Raw genomic sequence first — 20,466 nt, 5'->3', positions numbered from 1 at the left:
CACAAACTATGTTTGGCCAGGGCACAATCCACAAAGAGATCGCGCCAACAACCGTTAAACTTTGAGAGAATGGGCTGCACAAGGAAATATACTGTTGTGTAGATTTAAATGCTGAAGGTCGGACAAATTCGAAGCGAGCAAGCCTTTCGCAAGCAGGAAAAAGTTTGGTCTGCCACTTTCAACCTAGAGGTAAGAGCTTAACCCCGAACCCGACCCAAATTTCGGCCTGGGCCTTGAATGTCAATCATTATGTTCGGGTTAGGCTGGGTTTCTCTCTCGCAGACTTTTTTTGTTACTATCCACCCATCATTGCTCTTCTTTGTCTCTACCTAAACAAGTCTTGTTTGACCTAGATTTTAAAGACAGGCTTTATGTGTCGTGCAGCCGTGCGGCGTACCCTTGGCCCGTTTTGAGAATGTTTTTGTCGCACTCCCCATCTTGCGCTCCCCGAGTGGACCGTGCTTGGCAGCGGCCGGCCCTGTCGCACCCTAAGAACCAAGTTTAGGGTGGGATCGTCCCAAATCAACTCTCCTCCACAAATAAAATCAGAAATTTCACTTCCAAATTTTCCCTCATAGAGATGGTTTGTTTGCGAACGACACATCACTAATTCAGATTGTAGCTGAAGGCCTAGGCGTAAAAATCAGAAGCCAATATTTCAAATGGAATACCATTTCCAAGATGACTAAATGTAATAGTTTCACAACAGAAATTTCACTAGCTCCGATTCTTAAATTAAGTGAGATAGTTCAAACAACGTATGGCAAGTTGAGCTATGTTCTCCTAACCTGCAGGCCGTAAAAAATAAGTTGACGGATGACTCCAAATGTTTTACATTGTTAAGATGAAAAGTATGATATGGTGTACTCTCTGAAATGACCCGTTACCTGAAAATCTGTATGCCAAAATTGAACTCAAGCAGCAAAGTACTCCTGACACCTAACGTGACATAAATCATCTAATTGAATGGAGAAAAACATTTACAGTGCGCCCCCAATTGCCAGACGAATGGCCCTTCCGCACATAGAAGTCAAATTCAAGGCAAAAAAAAACTCATCCAAGATTTTCAAAAGCGTTATTTTAACAATTTGCACATACTCTGCATTTTGAAATAACTGTGATGATTACTTTACTTGCTCTTTTATATTTTGTACGTTGCTTTAAAATGTGCTTTCCAAAATGCCGTTACCGTAAATTCCGCACTACGTAGTGCACCTGATTAAAAGCCGGATGCGCAAATACAATAAAAAAACTGCACTGGATTTTAAGCCCTGGGCTTAAACAGCCATTCCTTTATATTCACATTTTTTACATTTAAAAAAATAAATACATGGGGAAATGTCTAATACAGAAAATTAACACATTGTGCCACGGATAAAACACTCGTTTGCGGACTGTGTCCGCAGCTGTCAATCAACTAGCTCAGCAGTCAACATGAATCACATTTGTATTGACGTATACGAAGGAGTATGACAAATACGATCTCTAAACAAAACGGAATATACTCTACTGACTAGAATTCAGAAGCTGGTACAATTACAACAGTACACTTGCAGAGCCATGTGACTGATCATAAGCTCTCTCATCCTTTTCACACATGACAAAGTGATAGAGGAAAAAATAAATATAGGAGAGTATTGCTACTACAACATAAAAATATACTATACATAAATGTTTGGAATCTTTCTAACAAGTAGTATCGGCTGATGGAATATTTTAGTGTGACAGCAGGTAACTAATTAATGGGTATATATTTCCTATCAGGCCAAAAACTGTGACGTCATATTGTGCTGTTATCAGTCTGATGACTGTGAGCCAGATATCTATCCTTTATCCCTTCTTATTTAATTTCTAGTGTCAATATGTATAATGTTTTTTTTTATGTGGTAGTAGCAATACATGACGGACAACAGTGGAACAGTGTGGCAGGTAAGTTAGTTATTGTTTGCAGATGACACAGCGCTGTGGCTGATTCTGAGGAAACATTGAGAAGGTTGGTAACGGAGTTTGGAAGAGTATGTGATAGGCGTAAGTTATGTGTCAATGTTGGGAAGAGTAAGGTGATGAAGTGTTCTCGTGATGGAGTGGGCATGACGTTAGAAATCAGTTCTTTTTTTTTTTTTTTTTTTTTTAATTTCCCTTTTATTTTCTTTGTTATTGTATGTGTGTGTCTTGCTGTCGGTCACCCCTCTTGAGGGATATGACCAAGGTAGATAGATAGATAGATAGATAGATAGATAGATAGATAGATAGATAGATAGATAGATAGATAGATAGATAGATAGATAGATAGATAGATAGATAGATAGATAGATAGATAGATAGATAGATAGATAGATAGATAGATGGATGGATGGATGGATGGATGGATGGATGGATGGATGGATGGATGGATGGATGGATGGATGGATGGATGGATGGATGGATAGATAGATAGATAGATAGATAGATAGATAGATAGATAGATAGATAGATAGATAGATAGATAGATAGATAGATAGATAGATAGATAGATAGATAGATAGATAGATAGATAGATAGATAGATAGATAGATAGATAGATAGATAGATAGATAGATAGATAGATAGATAGATAGATAGATAGATAGATAGATAGATAGATAGTAGCAATACTTGGTCTCGAGTGTGCAAGGTGTGTTTGAGCTTAAGATTAGTCTAATGGTTTAGCATATGTACTGTTTTGGTTGTGCGGGCATCTGATTTTAAGTCAGAATAGCACATTGAGTCTTGTTTTGAAAATGTTTTCTCACACTCCTATATATATATATATATATATATATATATATATATATATATATATATATATATATATATATATATATATATATATAAATGCAAATTTAATTATTAGTAACTGCTGCACTAATTGAAAATACAGAAAAAAGGAACGTCTTGTAGTCCTGAATAACGGTAGTTTATGGAGGTTATAGAAATTTTAAAAGCTAAATTTTTCAATATAATGTTATTCATTTGGCAAGTTAATGTTTGAAAAAATATGAAGTGGCTCAGTCCAGTAAAATAATGAGTTTAAGTTCAGCAGGGCCACAGTGGTGCTGAAGCCCATCCCAGCTATCTCCAGGCAGTGGGCAGGGGACACCCTGAACTGGTTGCCAGCCAGTCGCAGGGCACACTGAGACTGATAACTCATTCACATTGAGGGACAATTTGACATGCATGTTTTTGGAATGCGGGAAGAAACCTGAGTGTCCAGAGGAAACCAACGCAAAGAAAGGCAGGTAGCCGGATTTGATCCCATGACCTCATAACTGTGCCGTGGACGCACTAATCACTCATCCGCCGTGCCGCCCACTATGTTTCATTGCACTATGATTACAAATTAAGCTTATCCAAGCTCTAGCCTGCAAATATATTTGCCTATTTATCCTATCATTTTTGAGTCTTATTTTCACCTGTTTAGTGTTTATTACGTAGTTACCCTGGAGTCCCATTTCTAATTGTGTTGCAAACAATATTTACTACGTTGAAATTCATGACAATAAAGACAATTCTATTCAATACTTATTGCATTCTAGGAATATGAGAAATGGGATTAATATGTTACTCACCGGAAGACCCGGCTCTCCTTTTGGTCCACGTAAAATGCTGTCGTAGTCGTAGAAAAGATCTGCCTCTTCGTATGAATAATCATATCCATTTTCATAGCCGCCATCCATTTGGTATTGCTCTGCAGAATTTACATTATTTTCATAATGCAAATCGATTCCGGTCTCTAGGTTCTGCAGAGCTTCCAGAGGCCCAAGATGTATTTCTCCAATGTTGGCTCGAGATATGGTAGTGAGTCCTTCTGAAATACTTTCTGAGGAAAACTGGCCTGGATTGGCACTAGTCCGCTGCTTGCCCGTAGACTTTCTTTTGTTCTTCGAGCTTATTACAAATGGATCAGACTCCCCTCGTATTGTTTGGTCTTTCGCCAACATATTTTGCGATATTGTTACAGTTGGGGTGAAATCCAGAGCTGGTTGCCTACTGTGAATAGCTGATTTCTCTTTATTAGACTGAACTGAGGACATAGTTGACTCAGCAGGGGTTTTATATTCAGAAATGTGGTCCCGGCCTACTAGATGGACCTCTGATATGGCGGTTGAGGTTGAATTAAATTTTAACACGCTGCAAGGGACCACTTTACCCTTGGGATTTATCAACATTTGAGGATTGTTTGCCGTACCAACATGGGGCATCGTTGCACTTTTAAGAGGTGCATCTTTGGATTTCATAGCAAAAGTATGTTGTGCAAAAGGCGATCGGTATGTGTCGGCCAGCCGGCACTGTTTTTTAAGATAGCTGCAATAGTGCGAAGCAACTTGAGCTGCAGGATATATGTCTAACTGACAGAGTTGACCATCGAACAATGTAGCTCTGGGGTTCTTCCTCCCCAAACTGAAGAGACCACCAGAATTCCTTAGCGTCAGTACCCTCTCCGCGATTTGCTCTTGCTGGTGCACTGCTCCACAATCCGAATAGAAAGACACTGAGCGTGCTCGAAAACAGAGAGCAAAAGGACGCTGGCGTCCATCATGCCAATTATGATTGAAGTACACTGCGGTATTCTCTGTGATGTAGACTACCACTCTGTGGGGCAGGAGCTGAATGCCGAAACGCATTCGGTCCTTGCTGTCTCTGACGCTGAAAATAAAAGCGTTGTTCGCTCGCCTGGAGCTTAAACTTATTACAAAAGAAAACTCCTCACCAAACTCCGGAGGAAAAAGACTACTCGCAGGAGCCTCATAAAGAAAGTTTGAGTCTAGTATTACTCCATGTCCAGATATTGGGAAATGTATAGGTGAGGGAACAGTGGTATATGCAGTGAAAGGTTGGGCAACTCTTTCGTATGGATTGTCCGTTGGTCTTTGAACTGTGAGTCCAAGTTGATAGAGGATATCGACTCCTGTAAAAGAAAAACGGGAAATATTTGAATTTAACAGACTTGTTTTGTTTCATTGGAGCTCAGAACTTGGTCGTACATGAATCATGTTCACTTGCCCTCTGTGGTTGACATTGACAATCTTGCATATGCATAGATTTTTCGTAAGAAATACATTAGAAATCATCCGGACCAAACTTTTCATCCGGATTTCGCAAAGATTCGGATAAACCGAATCCGGATTAATCGAGTTTTACTGTTGATACCTTGTGTTTAGATATTCATAGGTTATATTCCATAAGATGAGCCTCACTTAGAAGAAGATGACATAATTGTCTGCTATATAGTAAAAAAAACAATAACCTAGCAAATGGCTGGGCAAAATATAGAGAATAATTTTTCATTTATGGTCATTTTGTGTCGGTAATTTTCATTCATTTGGGAATGTTAGCACTTATTTTCACTCGTGCGACAGAATACTACAACATCTAGCGGTCAAATAATACACACTTTGCCTTTAACTTACTAATTCATCAGGGGCCTCAAACTGTCATCCCGAGGGCCAGAAAAGGGCCCCGGGGTGCAGATTTGAGACCTCTGTGCTGTAATGAAATTTACTTGTCATGATCTGTGTTCAAAACCGTGACGCAAACATTAATGTCTGTCGGCGCTTGTGTGAGAAAAAATAATAATTAAAATAATTGAAAAGCTGTGTGTTTCATTTCTAATGGGCATAACGAAAAATCGACCAAACATGTTTTGAACAAAATAAACAAAACTGGTACTTCTTTCAAATGTTTTTTTAAGGGAAGCAATATTTCTTGAAATGTGTTCCAAAATGTGTTCCCACTCAGTTAAGAGTAAATTGCACTTGGAAGAGATAGATTATTAGGTTTGACGGGGCGGATCGCTCTAGTTCATCCAATTACAAGTGGAAATGTCAACACTTCCGTCTGTACTGCAATGTTTCATTTGTTTTTGTTTTTTTAAAGTCATGCACATTCAACAACAAAGAATGCTTGTATTACATTTGAGACAAGTGTTTTTATCTCAAATAAAGCCTGCGACCTCAGATTCTCATTATCACCAAACTTAATTGCAATTTATTGTTGCCCTGATGCACTATAGTGTACATACAATGCTTCAACATCAACACCATTTTAACTAAGTTTTTGATGTAAACAAATGAAAAGTGATTAAATAAACATGACTAAACTTGACACAGAGGAGTGCCCAGAGGGGGGGGACTATGTGTTAGTTTAGAACCGGGGTCGGGAACCTATGGCTCGAGCCATATATCACTCTTTTAATGAGTACATATGGCGCAGATTAAATAATCGTGCTCTCCTTTAAATCTCATCTGTAGCGTTCCAATACTGATAAGCGCAGAATCGAGTCTATTGCACATATACCTGATTTAGCTCTCATCGTATGAATGGTGTTGTCAGGTACAAAAAAAGCATACAACGCACTCCAGTTTACAGTCAAGGTGTCACCAAAAGACCCTGTTTTGGCTGACTGCTAAGGAATCCATAGTTAATATGGAAGCTCTTGACACGATTTATAATGAAAACCCACAGAACAACTGAGCACCCAGAAACCTCAGTCAAACACACAGGGCAATTTGATTGAGTTAGCAGTACGGGTTGGCGAAGCTACAACGACAGCGCACCTCTCTCTACCCAGCACCGTCTGCACCAAAGGTAAATACGTCAGTATCCTCATTTGAAGTAGTTTGTGGCATTTTTACAAAATAACTCTTGTTTTGAAACCATTATTTATGGAAAAAATGAAGGTCAAAGTGTTCTTAATGTACAACAATCTTAAGTAATGTTCAATTTAGGTCAAAACAGTTCCCGACCCCTGGTTTCGGAGCACTGTTCGTAAAGAGGTTATTTATGTGCACTATGAGGCAATGAGTGCAAGAGCCAACACGTTGTAGGAAGAAGAGAGGAAAAAGATCTTTCGGCCTTTGCCTGTGAGTCACCTGTTGCTCAGGATTATAAGATTATGGCGTGATAAAACTTACTGTGGTTACACTAAACTTAACATTGCTTTCATACATAATTCATTGTAATTGATGCACATAGCCGACTGGAAGCGTCAGGCCTATGCTTGCCCAGTGTTAGGACCAACGCGTTTCAAAGGAATGCAATTACTTAATCTGTAATGAGTACAGTAGCCCGTTTTGATAAGATTTTGTCATTCTGTTGTCGTTAGAACATGGTTACTGCGTTACTCATTCAATGCAGATAATGAATTACAATGTTCTCCGACGGCTGAACAGTTCTGCTTCACTTACAGTGTCAGAACCAACCATCGACCCGCCAGCAACAATCACCGTCAACACTTCACGAAGAGTTTACAAAATACGACTAAATACTGTTACGCTGTATCAAGCACAGAATATAAGGCTGGTGAATTTCTCCTCATGGAGATATTCTCCTTACCATATATACGTATCTAAGCCGAATTCACAACTATAAAATAAAATGTTATAATAGGGGGGTCAGCTCAGCTGTGTGTCACCAGTAGCGAGTTGTAGGCAGCGCGTAAGGAGGTGTCCGTGGCTTATACAGGTAAAACAGACCGACAGAATATCAATGAGGCATACATAAGCACAGTTTAAGGTAACATCGGGCTGAATTTCGGTCTTTTTATTTGTAAATTAATTTTGAGATACACTGTGCCTGGAGGAAAAAGAAAAAATGTTGAAGAAATGGGGGAGGGAAATCTTCGAGTGTTTTTGAACACAAAAGACAAAATGGATATGGCGTGTCTCAACTGGGTTGGTTTACAAGCTTTTTAGATTGCACAAGACAAGAAATATGAATGGTTCAACACTTCCACAGATTGTATACAAATGTACTTATATTCATTTTGTTGTGTGCCTATTTCTAAGCAGGTTTAGGGGGTCAGCTTCAAGGAGTTCATACCGTAATTTGCAACTAGCAAGTTACTTTCAGAGTAACATGCTACTTTTGTGTGTCGGTAATCTGGGGGCGTAACAGAATTACTTCTAATAAATTAGCAAGTAAATGTAACCACTTACTTTCTTAAGTAATGCACCCAACACTGGTGCTAAGCATCTGCAGATGCAGAGTGAGGCATGCAATTCTCTTACCTGATGGCAGAGGGCAATAATGAGACCAAAGATTCTAATTCAGCACACCTCAGCCCCAAACAATAAAACTAGTGATAGGATTAGCAAGCTAACAGCAACTCAAGCCATTCAGTGATTTTTTATCTGGGTTCATTAAAGTTTTTTTTTATAAAGTACTACAAAGTAATAAAACAATGTCAGAGCACACTAGAGTAAATTTTTCTTAAGCAGGTTGCAGGAAAGAGCTAAGAGCAGTTAAGAAAATCATGTTTTGAGGGACAAAGTGTAGTGATCTGGTGCGCCTTCGTCCACCAAAGGGCGTCTAATTTGTCTGTAATTTGTCTGTAAAACAACATTTTGGACAATATTCAGGGCGATTTTTTATTCTCCACCTTTGTTAACAACTATGACCTTTTCGGGCGCATCCTGCTTTCTCAGGTTTGTTTTTTGGTTCTGACAGTTTTATTGTTTGTTTTTGACCATTTATTTGTTACTTGGTTGATTACTTTGTTATCTAATGCCATTTATTTTTGAGCAGCTTGCATTTTCCTGCTTCCTGTATTTGTTTCCTCAGCAAATCACAAAAACAGTATTATTTAGCGCCTTCTAGTGGTAAAGAAATCTCATGAAACAAAAATAAAAATGTTGATTTAAACAATTTAAATAATGTAATAATTGGATAACTGCATATTTGTCAAATCGTAAACAATGCGTAAAAATTGATGATGTTCTTTCAGCGTGGTCGGAAGTTTGTAGTGGGGTACCGCAGGGCTCAGTACTAGGACCATTATTATTTCTGTTTTTTGTGAACGACCTACCTGAGGCCATTCAAAGTCGTGACATCTCAATTTTTGCCGATGATGCTAAACTGTCGGCTTTCTTACCAAAAACCCAGGTTGCAGGAACAATTGATTCTCTCCAAAATGACATTAAATCAGTTTTTCTTTGGTCCGAACAGTGGCAACTGCAACTGTTATCTCATAAATGCTTAGCACAGTCGTTTTTTCATGGTTCTGTTCCGCTGTATAACATTAATGATCATGATTTGCATGTTGTTACTGAACATAAGGATCTGGGTGTCACTCTTACTTCAAACCTAAAGTTTATCACGCATATCGCCAGAATTACCAACAAAGCCAATAACATAGCTTCAAACATTTACAGACACTTTTACAACAAGAACCCAGCATTCTTCGTTTGAATGTTTTGCGTTTATGTTAGACCCGGGTCAGAATATAATAGCGTTGTGTGGAACCCTTACTTACTCAAGGACATTAAACTACTGGAAGGAGTTCAACATCGGTATACGCAGCGGATACCTGGGATGCACAACTTGTCATATCCGGAAAGACTACAAAGACTGAACTTGGACTTTTTGGAGCTCCGCAGAATTCGATTTGATTTAATTTTTGTGTTCAAAGTACTGCATGGGGCGGCAGTAGCTCAGGAGGTAGAGCGATCGTTTTAGGATTAAGGGATCCCAGTTCGAATCCCGGCTTGTCCGTGTTACATGCCGAAGTGTCCTTGGGTAAGACACTGAATCCCCAATACCCCCAATAAGCAGGTTAGCGCCTTACATGGCTGCACAGATCACGGCCGCTATTGGGAAATGTGAAGCACAATGTAAAGCGCTTTGGGAAGTCATTGACTTGAAAAGCGCTATATAAATGCAGATCATTTCATCATTTCATTTCATGCATGGAATGATCGATGTGCCTTTTGATCAATTTTTTGAGTTCTGTCGTGTAGATGGTTTCCTCGGTTACGGATATAAGTTACGGGTGCCTAGACCTACCAGCAACTTGCATGGAAACTTTATTTCTTTCAGGATACCAAAAATTTGGAATTTTTTGCCTGACCGGGTTATTAGTGCAAATACGGTGCAAACCTTTAAGCAAAGGTTGGCAGAAACAGATTTGTCAAATTTTCTTAGGGGAGGGGGCGTAAGGTGACCATATTTGGCCATGCTCACTCTCAGCATTAGTTTTTTTCTTTGTGTCATGTTTTGATTAATGTATGCAACAATACCTTCAATAAACATTTCATTTCATTTCATTTGAAAAAAATACATGAAATACATTGTCATATAAACATGCATTTCAAAAAAATATATAATTTTACATATTATGGGCCTCACCTAGAGGGAGTAAAGTGGTGCGTTCTGGTCACTTTTGAGTCTCTGTGGTTTGTATACTTCCGCGTGCTTTTTAGCACTCTTTTTCAATACTACCACACAATAGAGCAAAATATAATGGTCAAATAATACACACTATTGCTTTTAAAACTAGAAATAGAATTACTTTCAATATTTTGATGATTTGTTCTTGTTTATTTCATTTTTTTATTTCATTAGTGTATTTTTTTTTTCACATAAGGAACACTTATGTCAGGAGGAAGTAACAAAACATATTTTTTAAATAATAAAGGGTATCGCTTATCCTTTTTATGTTAAAATGCACTTCCTATTAAGTATTTCCAATCCCAGACTAGGCGCAACGGAATATAAGGAATACTTTTGAATACCTGGCAATTTTCTTGTTTTTTAAATGTACTTTATAGTCTAAAAAATACAGCAAAATGTAGTGCGAATTTCTGGTTGATTTAGGGTTTTTGGTGCGCCTTGTAGTAAAAAAAAATGCCGTAGTTACTTTTAAATGTAAGTAATCCGTCAAGTAACTAGGCTACACTTCTCACTACTCAAAGGTTGCAAGTTTGATCCCAGGCTGCCTTTGTGACCATATGAAATTATCCTTGAAAAACAGAGGAAAGGGGGAGAGTTTTGAGACAACATGTAAGAAATAAATGCAGATTGCTGTTTACAATTCCTGGTAGAGTAAGTATCCTCAGATCTCAGATGTTATACGGTTTAGTGATTGTGATTTTATATATATATATATATATATATATATATATATATATATATATATATATATTATATATATATATATATATATAAATATACTGGACTGTCTCAGAAAATTAGAATATTGTGATAAAGTTCTTTTTTTTCTGTAATGCAATTAAAAAAACAAAAATGTCATACATTCTGGATTCATTACACATCAACTGAACTATTTCAAGCCTTTTATTATTTTAATATTGCTGAATTTGGCTTACAGCTTAAGAAAACTCAAAAATCCTATCTCAAAATATTAGAATATCATGAAAAAGTATACAAGTAGGCTATTCAACTAATCACCTGAATCATCTAATTAACTCGAAACACCTTGCGAGGGTTTCCTGAGCCTTAAAAACAGCTTGGTTCAGTAAACTAAATCACAAGTATGGGGAAGACTGCTGATCTGACTGCTGTCCAGAGGACCATCATTGGTACCCTCCATCAGGAGGGTAAGACACAAAAAGAAATTTCTCAAAGAGCAGGCTGTTCACAGAGTGCAGTTTCAAAGCATATCCACAAAAAGTCTGTTGGAAGGGAAAAATGTGGCCGGAAACGCTGCACAACCAAGAGAGATGACCGCAGCCTTAACAAAATTGTGAAGAAGAGCCGCTTCCAGAATTTGAGGGAGCTTCAAAGACAGTGGGCTGAAGCTGGAGTCCAGGTATCAAAAGCCACAGTTCACAGACGTGTCCGGGAAATGGGCTACAATAGCCGTATTCCCATGGTCAAGCCACTTCTGAGCTCAAGACAACGGAAGAAGCGTCTGACTTGGGCTATGGAGAAGAAGCGACGAAAGCAAGTTTTGCATTTCATTTGGAAGTCAAGGCGCCAGAGTCTGGAGAAAGGCTGGAGAGGAGCAAAATCCAAGTTGCTTGAAATCCAGTGTGAAGTTCCCACAATCAGCAATGGTTTGGGGAGCCATGTCAGCTGCTGGTGTTGGTCCACTGTGTTTCATCAAGTCCAGAGTAAATGCAACTGTGTACCAAGAGATTTTAGAGCACTACATGCTTCCATCTGCTGAAAAGCTCTATGGAGATGAGGATTTCATTTTCCAGCATGATCTGGCACCTGCCCACAGTGCCAAAACCACCAGTAACTGGTGCACTGACCATGGCATCACTGTCCTTGATTGGCCTGCTAATTCCCCTGACCTGAACCCCATCGAGAATTTGTGGGGTATAGTTAAGAAGAAGATGAAAGACACCAGACCTACAAATGCAAATGAGCTGAAGGCCGCTATCGAAGCATCCTGGGCATCAATAACACCTCAGCAATGCCACAGGCTGATTGCCTCCATGCCACGCCGGATTGATGCAGTAATCCGTGCAAAAGGATTCCCAACCAAGTACTGAGTGTATCAATGGACATTTTCAAAGGTTTGATTTAGTTTTGCTGTTATAAAATTATTTTTTTACTTGGTCTGAGGAAGTATTCTAATATTTTGAGATAGGATTTTTGAGTTTTTTTCAGCTGTAAGCCAAAATCAGCAATATTCAAATAATAAAAGGCTTGAAATAGTTCAGTTTATGTGTAATGAATCCAGAATGTATGACATTTTTGTTTTTTTAATTGCATTACAGAAAATAAAGAACTTTATCACAATATTCTAATTTTCTGAGACAGTCCAGTATATACACATATATAAGTTGTAGTTTATTTCCCCTGAGGACCACAAATCAATCTTTAATACTACGTACTTTGAGAAAGGTAGTCTTCTTCTCCGGAGAGCGCTGCAGAGCATACTGACAGGAGCAGGAGAAAGTTCCACCTAAAGGAGACAAAGAAACAAATTCAAATGTGTTTTTGTAATACTAGAAGATTAATGGAAAAGAAGAACCGAATTTTTTGTCTTAACTAGCCATCTCTGCTTTAAAACACGAGTGTTGAGTTTTACTTTTCAATTCTCAACTCAGGGGAAACAAAGCATTAAATATAGACATTTTGAACTACAGTTTACATTCAAAGTGTCACACAAAAAAATAGGTTTTGGCTGTAGATTGCTAAGGAATTCTTTATATGGAAGCTTATCAAATAATTCATGTTCACTGTTGAGAGACCTTATGATGAAAATCAACAGAACAAACTTCAAATACGCCAAAACACCAACAGAGCAGCCAAAGCAATTTGATAGGGATGGGTGGAGCTATGCTAAGAGGCTAAACACTTCTTCCTGTCTTTTGTCCTGCTCTGTCCGCGCCCAAAGCAAGTAAATACGTCCGAATCCACGTTTGCAGAATTTTGTGACATTTTTACAAAAGAATTCTGCTCGCACCTTTAATCTATTATTTATGAAAAAAATAACAGTCAAAATGAGCCGTATCACTCTTGAGTAACTGCGGAAGGGAGACAAATTTTAAATGGTGTATTAATATGGGACACAGGCTCTTTCATTATTATTATTTCATAGATTTTATCAAATCATATCAGATGTCACACAGTGAAATGAAATGTGCTGAAAAATAAGCTTTTGTCCGGAAAGCGGGTTTAGCGGTTTTGTTAAATATTGTTTCATAATATGTGGTGTGGCTCTTACCCCCCCCCCCAAAAAAAAATCTAAATATTTTGCTTTTATGGCTGTTTGAGTCAAAAAGGGCCCCTACCGCTGCTGTGTGTGATACATCAAATAATTAGAAAATAGACATTTTCAATATTCACTGGTGACACTTAGTAAAGGTACGTCTACTTTCAGAACCACACAACAAATCACCACATTTTAAAATGTGGAACGAACCTTTAGATAGGCAGGGGTAACATTTCCATTACTTCATCCATCCATTCATCCATTATCCGCACCGCTTATCCTCAGTAGGATCGCGGGGGTGCAGGAGCCCATCCCAGCTATCTTCGGCCAGTGGGCAGGGGACCCCCTGAACTGGTTGTCAGCCACTGGGAGGGCACACAGAAACAGACAACCCACTCGCTCATTCACACCTAGGGACAATTTGGACCGGTCAATTAACCTGACATGCATGTTTTTAGAATGTGGGACGAAACTGGAGTGCCCGGAGGAAATCCACGCAAGCACGGGAAGAACATGCAAACTCCACACATGAGTTTGATCTCATGACCTCAGAACTATACCGCACACGCACTAACCACTGCGCCGCCGTGCTGCCCTCCATTACTTCAAATAAAGTAAAAGACAATTTTTTTATCCAGGTATTTTCAATATACTCTAGCGTACTGCAATATTTAGACTTTATCTATGATCCTGCATAGCCTCCATGCCAAGAAAGCAGCAGACAAAACATTCTGTGGATCTTGCAACTAGTTAATTGTTGACTCTTCAGCCAAAATGTATAAAAAGATGGTTTGCGCTGCTGTCCCTGCGAGACAAACCTGAGAATCCAATTTGTCATGGTCTGCTTCTTAAGATTTCACTGGCTCGGTATTAGCATGAGACAGTGTCACATAACAAAGAAGATGTCTTGAGACACAAGTGTTTGTGCGGCCCTATTCGGCAAAGAGCCTGCGGCTGACAGGCATGTTTGTTTTCCCACACTTAAACGATGAAGAGAGAATCACAAGCAGAATAAGAAGACAAGTGGGAAAGCGTTCAGTAAAATTGGAAATGTGTATAGTGTATTTTCCACACAAAAGTCTTTTTTTTCATAAGCCCTATATTCCAGTGAGACTTATCTGTGAAATAATTAACACGTGGTTACCAGGTACAACATTTCACACGTTATTTTCACACTAAACCACAAGGGGGCGCTCTAGGCCTGTGTTGACAATTTCAACCTTGCCGCATTTTGCTGAAAAATGTCCCCTCTTTTTACCAATCGGGACATGAATTTTCAGAAGATAAAGAGGCATTTTGCCAAAGTAAATGTTTGCAACTTGCTCAGAAGGAATACCAATACAAGGTCCAAATACTTTACTGTTCTATTACATTTCCCCCAAAAATGAGATACAAAGTCATTTGAGTGACATTTCACGCCGGGGAACATTTTGCGCTACAACACCGGTTATTTATAAAAACAACTGAGAAGACTGAACAAAATGGCACCGGAAATAAAATTATATTCTGCAGATTACAAGCTGTGACTAGTAAAATATACAGACAAAAAGCAGAAAGAAGTTTGGAGTTAGCAAAAGACATGTAATGGACTGGCAGAAAAACAGGTGACGGTGAGTCAGACGTAAGCGAGGAAAGAGCGGAAGGCGGAAACGATCAGCGGAGTGTGTACCGTGACACAGAAGATGAAAATTTCATTGGATTTAGTGATTTTGAGTGAAACTGACAGTTTGGTAAGCATGTTCTTCGTGCTAGAATTATCTGAATAACTCTCAATATGTTACGTCATTACTGATGAGCGTGTTTAAGACATGCACGTACATGTAACGTTAGTATACCCCGTTCTCTACATTATTTAAATTCCCTTTCAAGATAACATGTATGTTTTTGGCGTTCGATTTTTTTCAAACAAATTTCCCCTAAAATTGGACTCCGAGTGCAACTTTTAAACATGTTTTTTTCCTTCTTAATTATGCATTTTTGGGCTGGTGCGACTTATACTCCAAAAAGACTTATAGTTCAAAAATACTCTACAACCCGTTCTAGAGATTGCATCATATTTGAAGGAAAACTAAACCCTTACTGGGTTATTTCGTGACTCATTAAATGCAAAATATGAAGTGCCGATCGTTCCTGTATCCGTTACAATCTCACATACAAACCTAGAATATCCAGCATAATTTTTAAAGGGAGGGTATGTTCGTATGTATCCACAAAGTACAACACAAGCCAAAGTATGAGGACACAAAATTTATCATCGAAATATTATCCCAACCGTGTATATTCAAAATCAAGCCTTATTTACAACAATCAAATACTGAAATCCGGGATTCAGCTTATATGCACATATATGGTTGTGTGTCACCAGTAGCAAATGGTAGGAAGTGCGTGGGAATAGGGTTTGGCGTATACAACAAAAACAGTAGGGCAAATGTGAGAAAGACTTCGACAGTATCCAGATATGGAGAAGGAAATCGTTGAGTGACTTGAAGTCTAGAGACAAAATGGATATGTAGTGTATCGGTTAAGTGTTTGTTTGCAAGACCAAGCTAAGAAATATGAAGGGGTTGGCTGCTTCCACAGGTTGGTGTACACGTTCTCTTAATTTCTTTTAATTATGTGTGTAGAGCAAATAAGACCAGCACAAAATTGACTTTCAAGTAACTCAGAACTTTTGAATGAATGGAACGACTGCGTCCCCTTTTGGACAGTTCCCGAACATACCAATTCACGATGTACCATAATGAAATCTGATAACAAAGTTTTAAATGCAATTTAAACATCCAAAGCTATGTATTGATAAAAATAATGTTCTCACCGTACGTAATTATGTCGATTGGAGGGGTATTTTCAAGTACAGAACATTATGCAAATTTCTCAATTATTTTGCTTTAACAACTTCAAAGACAGTTACCTGATACTGTGAATATCAGATATCAAAGGATACGCCCATATAGGCATGATCTGGTCAAGCGTCCCTGGTCCATATAAAAAGAGGAGCCCTAACCCTTTCTTTTTTTTCTATCATTAATTCCCTGTGTTAATAAATTGTGTGTGTTATTTCAATCAGCCTGGTTCATTGATTCAATTTTCTTCAGATTAGTAATTCATATTAGAACTCAAAGAACTCCAGTAATTACATAATTTAATTTTATCAGTGTAGGAAATTCTCGCATCCTTCAGAGAAAAAAAAGGTTTGTGGTTGAGCACCAGCAGCATCTACAGGCAAATTCGTTTACTGATTGCAGTAAAGAATAATTTGTTTCAATCCTAACGATTTTCAAAATTAACGCTTGAAAAATCACGACATGTGGCTATTTTAAAGCAGTTTTAGGGGGTCAGCTTCAATGAAAGTTTATATTGGAATTTGTAACTAGAGAGTTACCTACAGAGTAACAAGCTACTCTTTGGTATTCGTAATATGGGGGGTAAATGAGTTACTTTTTAAGTGAAGTAACTAGTAAGCAACTGTGACTACTTACTATTTTACATTTGTCATAGCAACCCATTTGATGATGATTGAGACAGCATTTTTTCAGTTATCATTGTTAGCGGATTTTAAGGTATCCCTGAAAGCTTCCTACTCACATCTAGGCCAACATAGATTTGTAGAAATAGCCAAATGTGCTGGCAAACGTTTAGATTCCATAAAATGCGTGCTGTCATACTATTACTTGAAAAGAATAATGAATCAATGTCAGGTTTCTTAATTTTTCTCATTCTGAGGTTTTAGAGTATGTCCTTTCCCTAATGTAGGTTTCAGATCAGGGGATGGTGTAATGGGTGTCTGTGCTGCCCTTTGAGGATTCTATGGATTAAGGGCTTTACAAATAAATGACTTGACTTTAATAAAAATTATTGACATGCTTTCCGGCCATTTCACTAAAAATACTTCCAAAAAAAATCCCCAAACACTGTTGTTCTGTTGACTGAGGGATATACCACTATGTGGTGAGTGGGTGTCATCTCAAGACTATAAATAATCTCAACATGGACTAGCCCACTCCAAATAGTAACAGGAATGTGTCTTTCTCCCATCAATTGAACTTCGAAACTGAACAATGTTCCATTCAGCCTTTCTAAAACAAGATGGATAGACATAGCACTTAATAATTTCCACATGCAAACACCAGCACATGGAAAAGAAAACGTATTCGTTTCCCAGCTGATTATCTTCTCTAGGGTGGCGCATGTGCTGGATAGGGGTGGGCGATACTAGGAATTTTGGGATCGATCCGTTACAAGTAAATACATAGTAGTATCAATCAATACTGATAGATTATTTTTGCTGGGGAATGTCATAATCAAAAAATGAATGTACCCTTCCACTTGAGTTAGTTTATAATTATAACAAACACAAAACAAAGATTGTATGCACTAAAAATGCTTCATTATTAATCGAATGACTACAATGCAAACTTTAACATTATGAAAAATGAATAGAAATGTTTTGATTTCATCTTTTTTCAGAACAAAAGCTAAGAGAGTCAAACCAAAAAAGCAGCAATGTAACAAAAATATGAATACTGTATAACAATGCAATATAGAAAACTAAAATACCATCTATTGGACAATATTTTGAAAATAAAGTCACTAATGCAAATAAAGTATGTCTCTCTTTGACTCTGTTGCCACAGTGACAATGGATGTACAGATTTTTGTTCAGGTAATATGTTTATATTATTGGTCGCGCCTCATTGCTCTCTGCAGGTTGCGCGTTTTTCCATCTGTTTATATAAATTTGTGGTGTTGACAAAGTAGCAGGCCACTTTACCACACAAATTAACCCTGACATTCTCGTTTCTCTTGTTCTTTAGGTCTGCCATTTTTAGCTTCTGGTAATGGTAGGCGCATTAATTTGGTCCTCTTTCCTGCCTGGCAGGCGCAATGGAGTGGTCTGCCAGGTAAGAGGAGGTGCTAAAAGTGTGCCTGTCAGTCACACACTCAGGCATACACTTAGAGATGGCCGATTGACAGTGATCTATGGAGGACCTGCACTTTGAGGAAATTGATGGAGGAGTGTATTATCGTTCCTAAAACACTAGTATCCATAAGATCCAAGTACTTTCCTAGTATCGATAATATCAATATTTGGATTGTCTCGCCTACCCGAGGGCTGGAGTCCATTCTATCTGATATCAGCCAGGGGGCAAGGGACACCTCGGACTGGTTGTCAGTCAATCACGTGGCACACAGAGACAACCATGCATACAAAGAACATGCAATCCCTTCACAGGGAGGCTAATATCCATACTTGAAGGCAAAAAGGAAAAAAAATCTTAGATTTATCAATATTTGTCAACTGAATGGAGACACTCACGTCCATATGTCTGAATCGGCCTTCCATTAGCAACGTCATTAGTAACAGCAAAGTAGGAATAGTTGTTAATCAATCCAAACGGCTCTAAATATTTTAACATATAAATCTAATAAGTCTAATAAAAGTGTGCAAATGTGGACAATAGTTTCATTACAAGTGCCAGTTCTTAGGTACAGTCCAGTCTAATGGCCATAATGAGTTTTGTCAAGAGAGCAGTGAATTTGATTGGTTCTGCTTCATTCAAATAATTCAAAACTGGCTGGTGAGATATGGTTTAACCATGTCAAAAATGTATTCATTTTATGTAGCTGAAAAGGAGACAAGGCAATTGCAAAACAATCTGGTGTGCTTTTCTATAGCCAAGCGGAGGGTCCGCTCTGTTATCAAATTGATGCGACAGAGTCAGTGAAGTTATATTTTTATTTTTGTTTCGTATGAAAGAAAACATCTACATGTACAAAGTTCTCAATTCACGAATATACTCTACATATATATATATATATATATATATATATATATATATGTATATATATATATATATAGATAGGCAGGCAGGCAGCACAGCAGCGCAGTTCTGGGTCTTGGGTTCAAATCCAGCTACCAGCCTTCCTGTGTAAAGTTTGCATATTCTCCCCGTGCTTGCTTTGGTTTCCTCTGGGCACTTCAGTTTCCTCCCACATTCAAAAAACATGCATGTCAGGTTAATTGGTCGGTCCAAATTGTCCCACGGTGTGAATGAGCGAGCGAATTGTCTGTCCCTGTGTGCCCTGCGACTGGCTGGCAACCAGTTCAGGGTGTCCCCTGCCCACTGCCCACAGCCCACGGCCCTGCGACCCCAGTATACGGGGCAGTACGGCGGCACAGCTCTAAGGTCTTGGGAACCTCCTGTGTGGTTTCAAGTCCAGCTACCGGACTTACTGTGCGGAGTTTGTATGTTCTCCCCGTGCTTGCGTGGGTTTCCTCCGGGCACTCCGGTTTCCTCCCACATTCCAAAGACATGCATTTCAGGTGGATTGGCCAGTCGAAATTGTCCCTAGGTGTGAATGAGCGAGCGAGTTGTCTGTCCCTGTGTGCCCTGCAACTGGCTGGCAACCAGTTCAGGGTGTCCTCTGCCCACTGCCCGCAGCACACTGCCCTGCGACCCCAGTATACGGGGCAGCACGGCGGCACAGTTCTAAGGTCTTGGGAACCTCCTGTGTGGTTTCAAGTCCAGCTACCGGACTTACTGTGCGGAGTTTGTATGTTGTCCCCGTGCTTGCGTGGGTTTCCTCCGGGCACTCCGGTTTCCTCCCACATTCCAAAGACATGCATTACAGGTGGATTGGCCGGTCGAAATTGTCCCTAGGTGTGAATGAGCGAGCGAGTTGTCTGTCCCTGTGTGCCCTGCAATTGGCTGGCAACCAGTTCAGGGTGTCCCCTGCCCACTGCCCGATGATCGCTGGGATGGGCTCCAGCACCCCCGCGACCCTACTGAGGATAAGCGGTGCAGCAGCTAATGATATATATATATATATATATATATATATATATATATATATATATGCACATGTGGGAGAAAACCGAAGTGCCTGGAGAGACTCACGCAAGCACGGGGAGAACATGCAAACCCCGCACAGTAAGCTTGGTAGCTGGATATGAACCCATCACCTCAGAACTGTGCCGCTCTCTCTCTCCCACTCACACACACATATATATATATATATAAAATAAGAAAGTTTTTTTT

The 20,466-nt window shown here is 39.0% G+C and overlaps 1 protein-coding gene across 1 annotated transcript in view; it reads right to left on the bottom strand.

The window, feature by feature from the left end:
- The window catches only part of col24a1 (collagen type XXIV alpha 1), a 152,555-nt gene that overhangs the window by 126,988 nt on the left and 5,101 nt on the right, over nt 1–20,466 (bottom strand). The window contains exons 2-3 of the mRNA XM_088349367.1: nt 12,603–12,673; nt 3,588–4,927 (exon numbers count right to left, since the gene is read on the bottom strand). Of these exons, the coding sequence (XP_088205493.1) occupies nt 3,588–4,927; nt 12,603–12,673 (1,411 nt within the window). The remainder of the gene's footprint in view (nt 1–3,587; nt 4,928–12,602; nt 12,674–20,466) is intronic.

Source organism: Urocampus carinirostris, chromosome 12 (genome assembly GCF_059441175.1).
Source record: "Urocampus carinirostris isolate Australia breed hairy pipefish chromosome 12, RoL_Ucar_1.0, whole genome shotgun sequence".
NCBI lineage: Eukaryota > Metazoa > Chordata > Actinopteri > Syngnathiformes > Syngnathidae > Urocampus > Urocampus carinirostris.
Note: the sequence above shows the minus strand (reverse complement) of the source record. Positions and strands in the feature narration are given on the sequence as shown.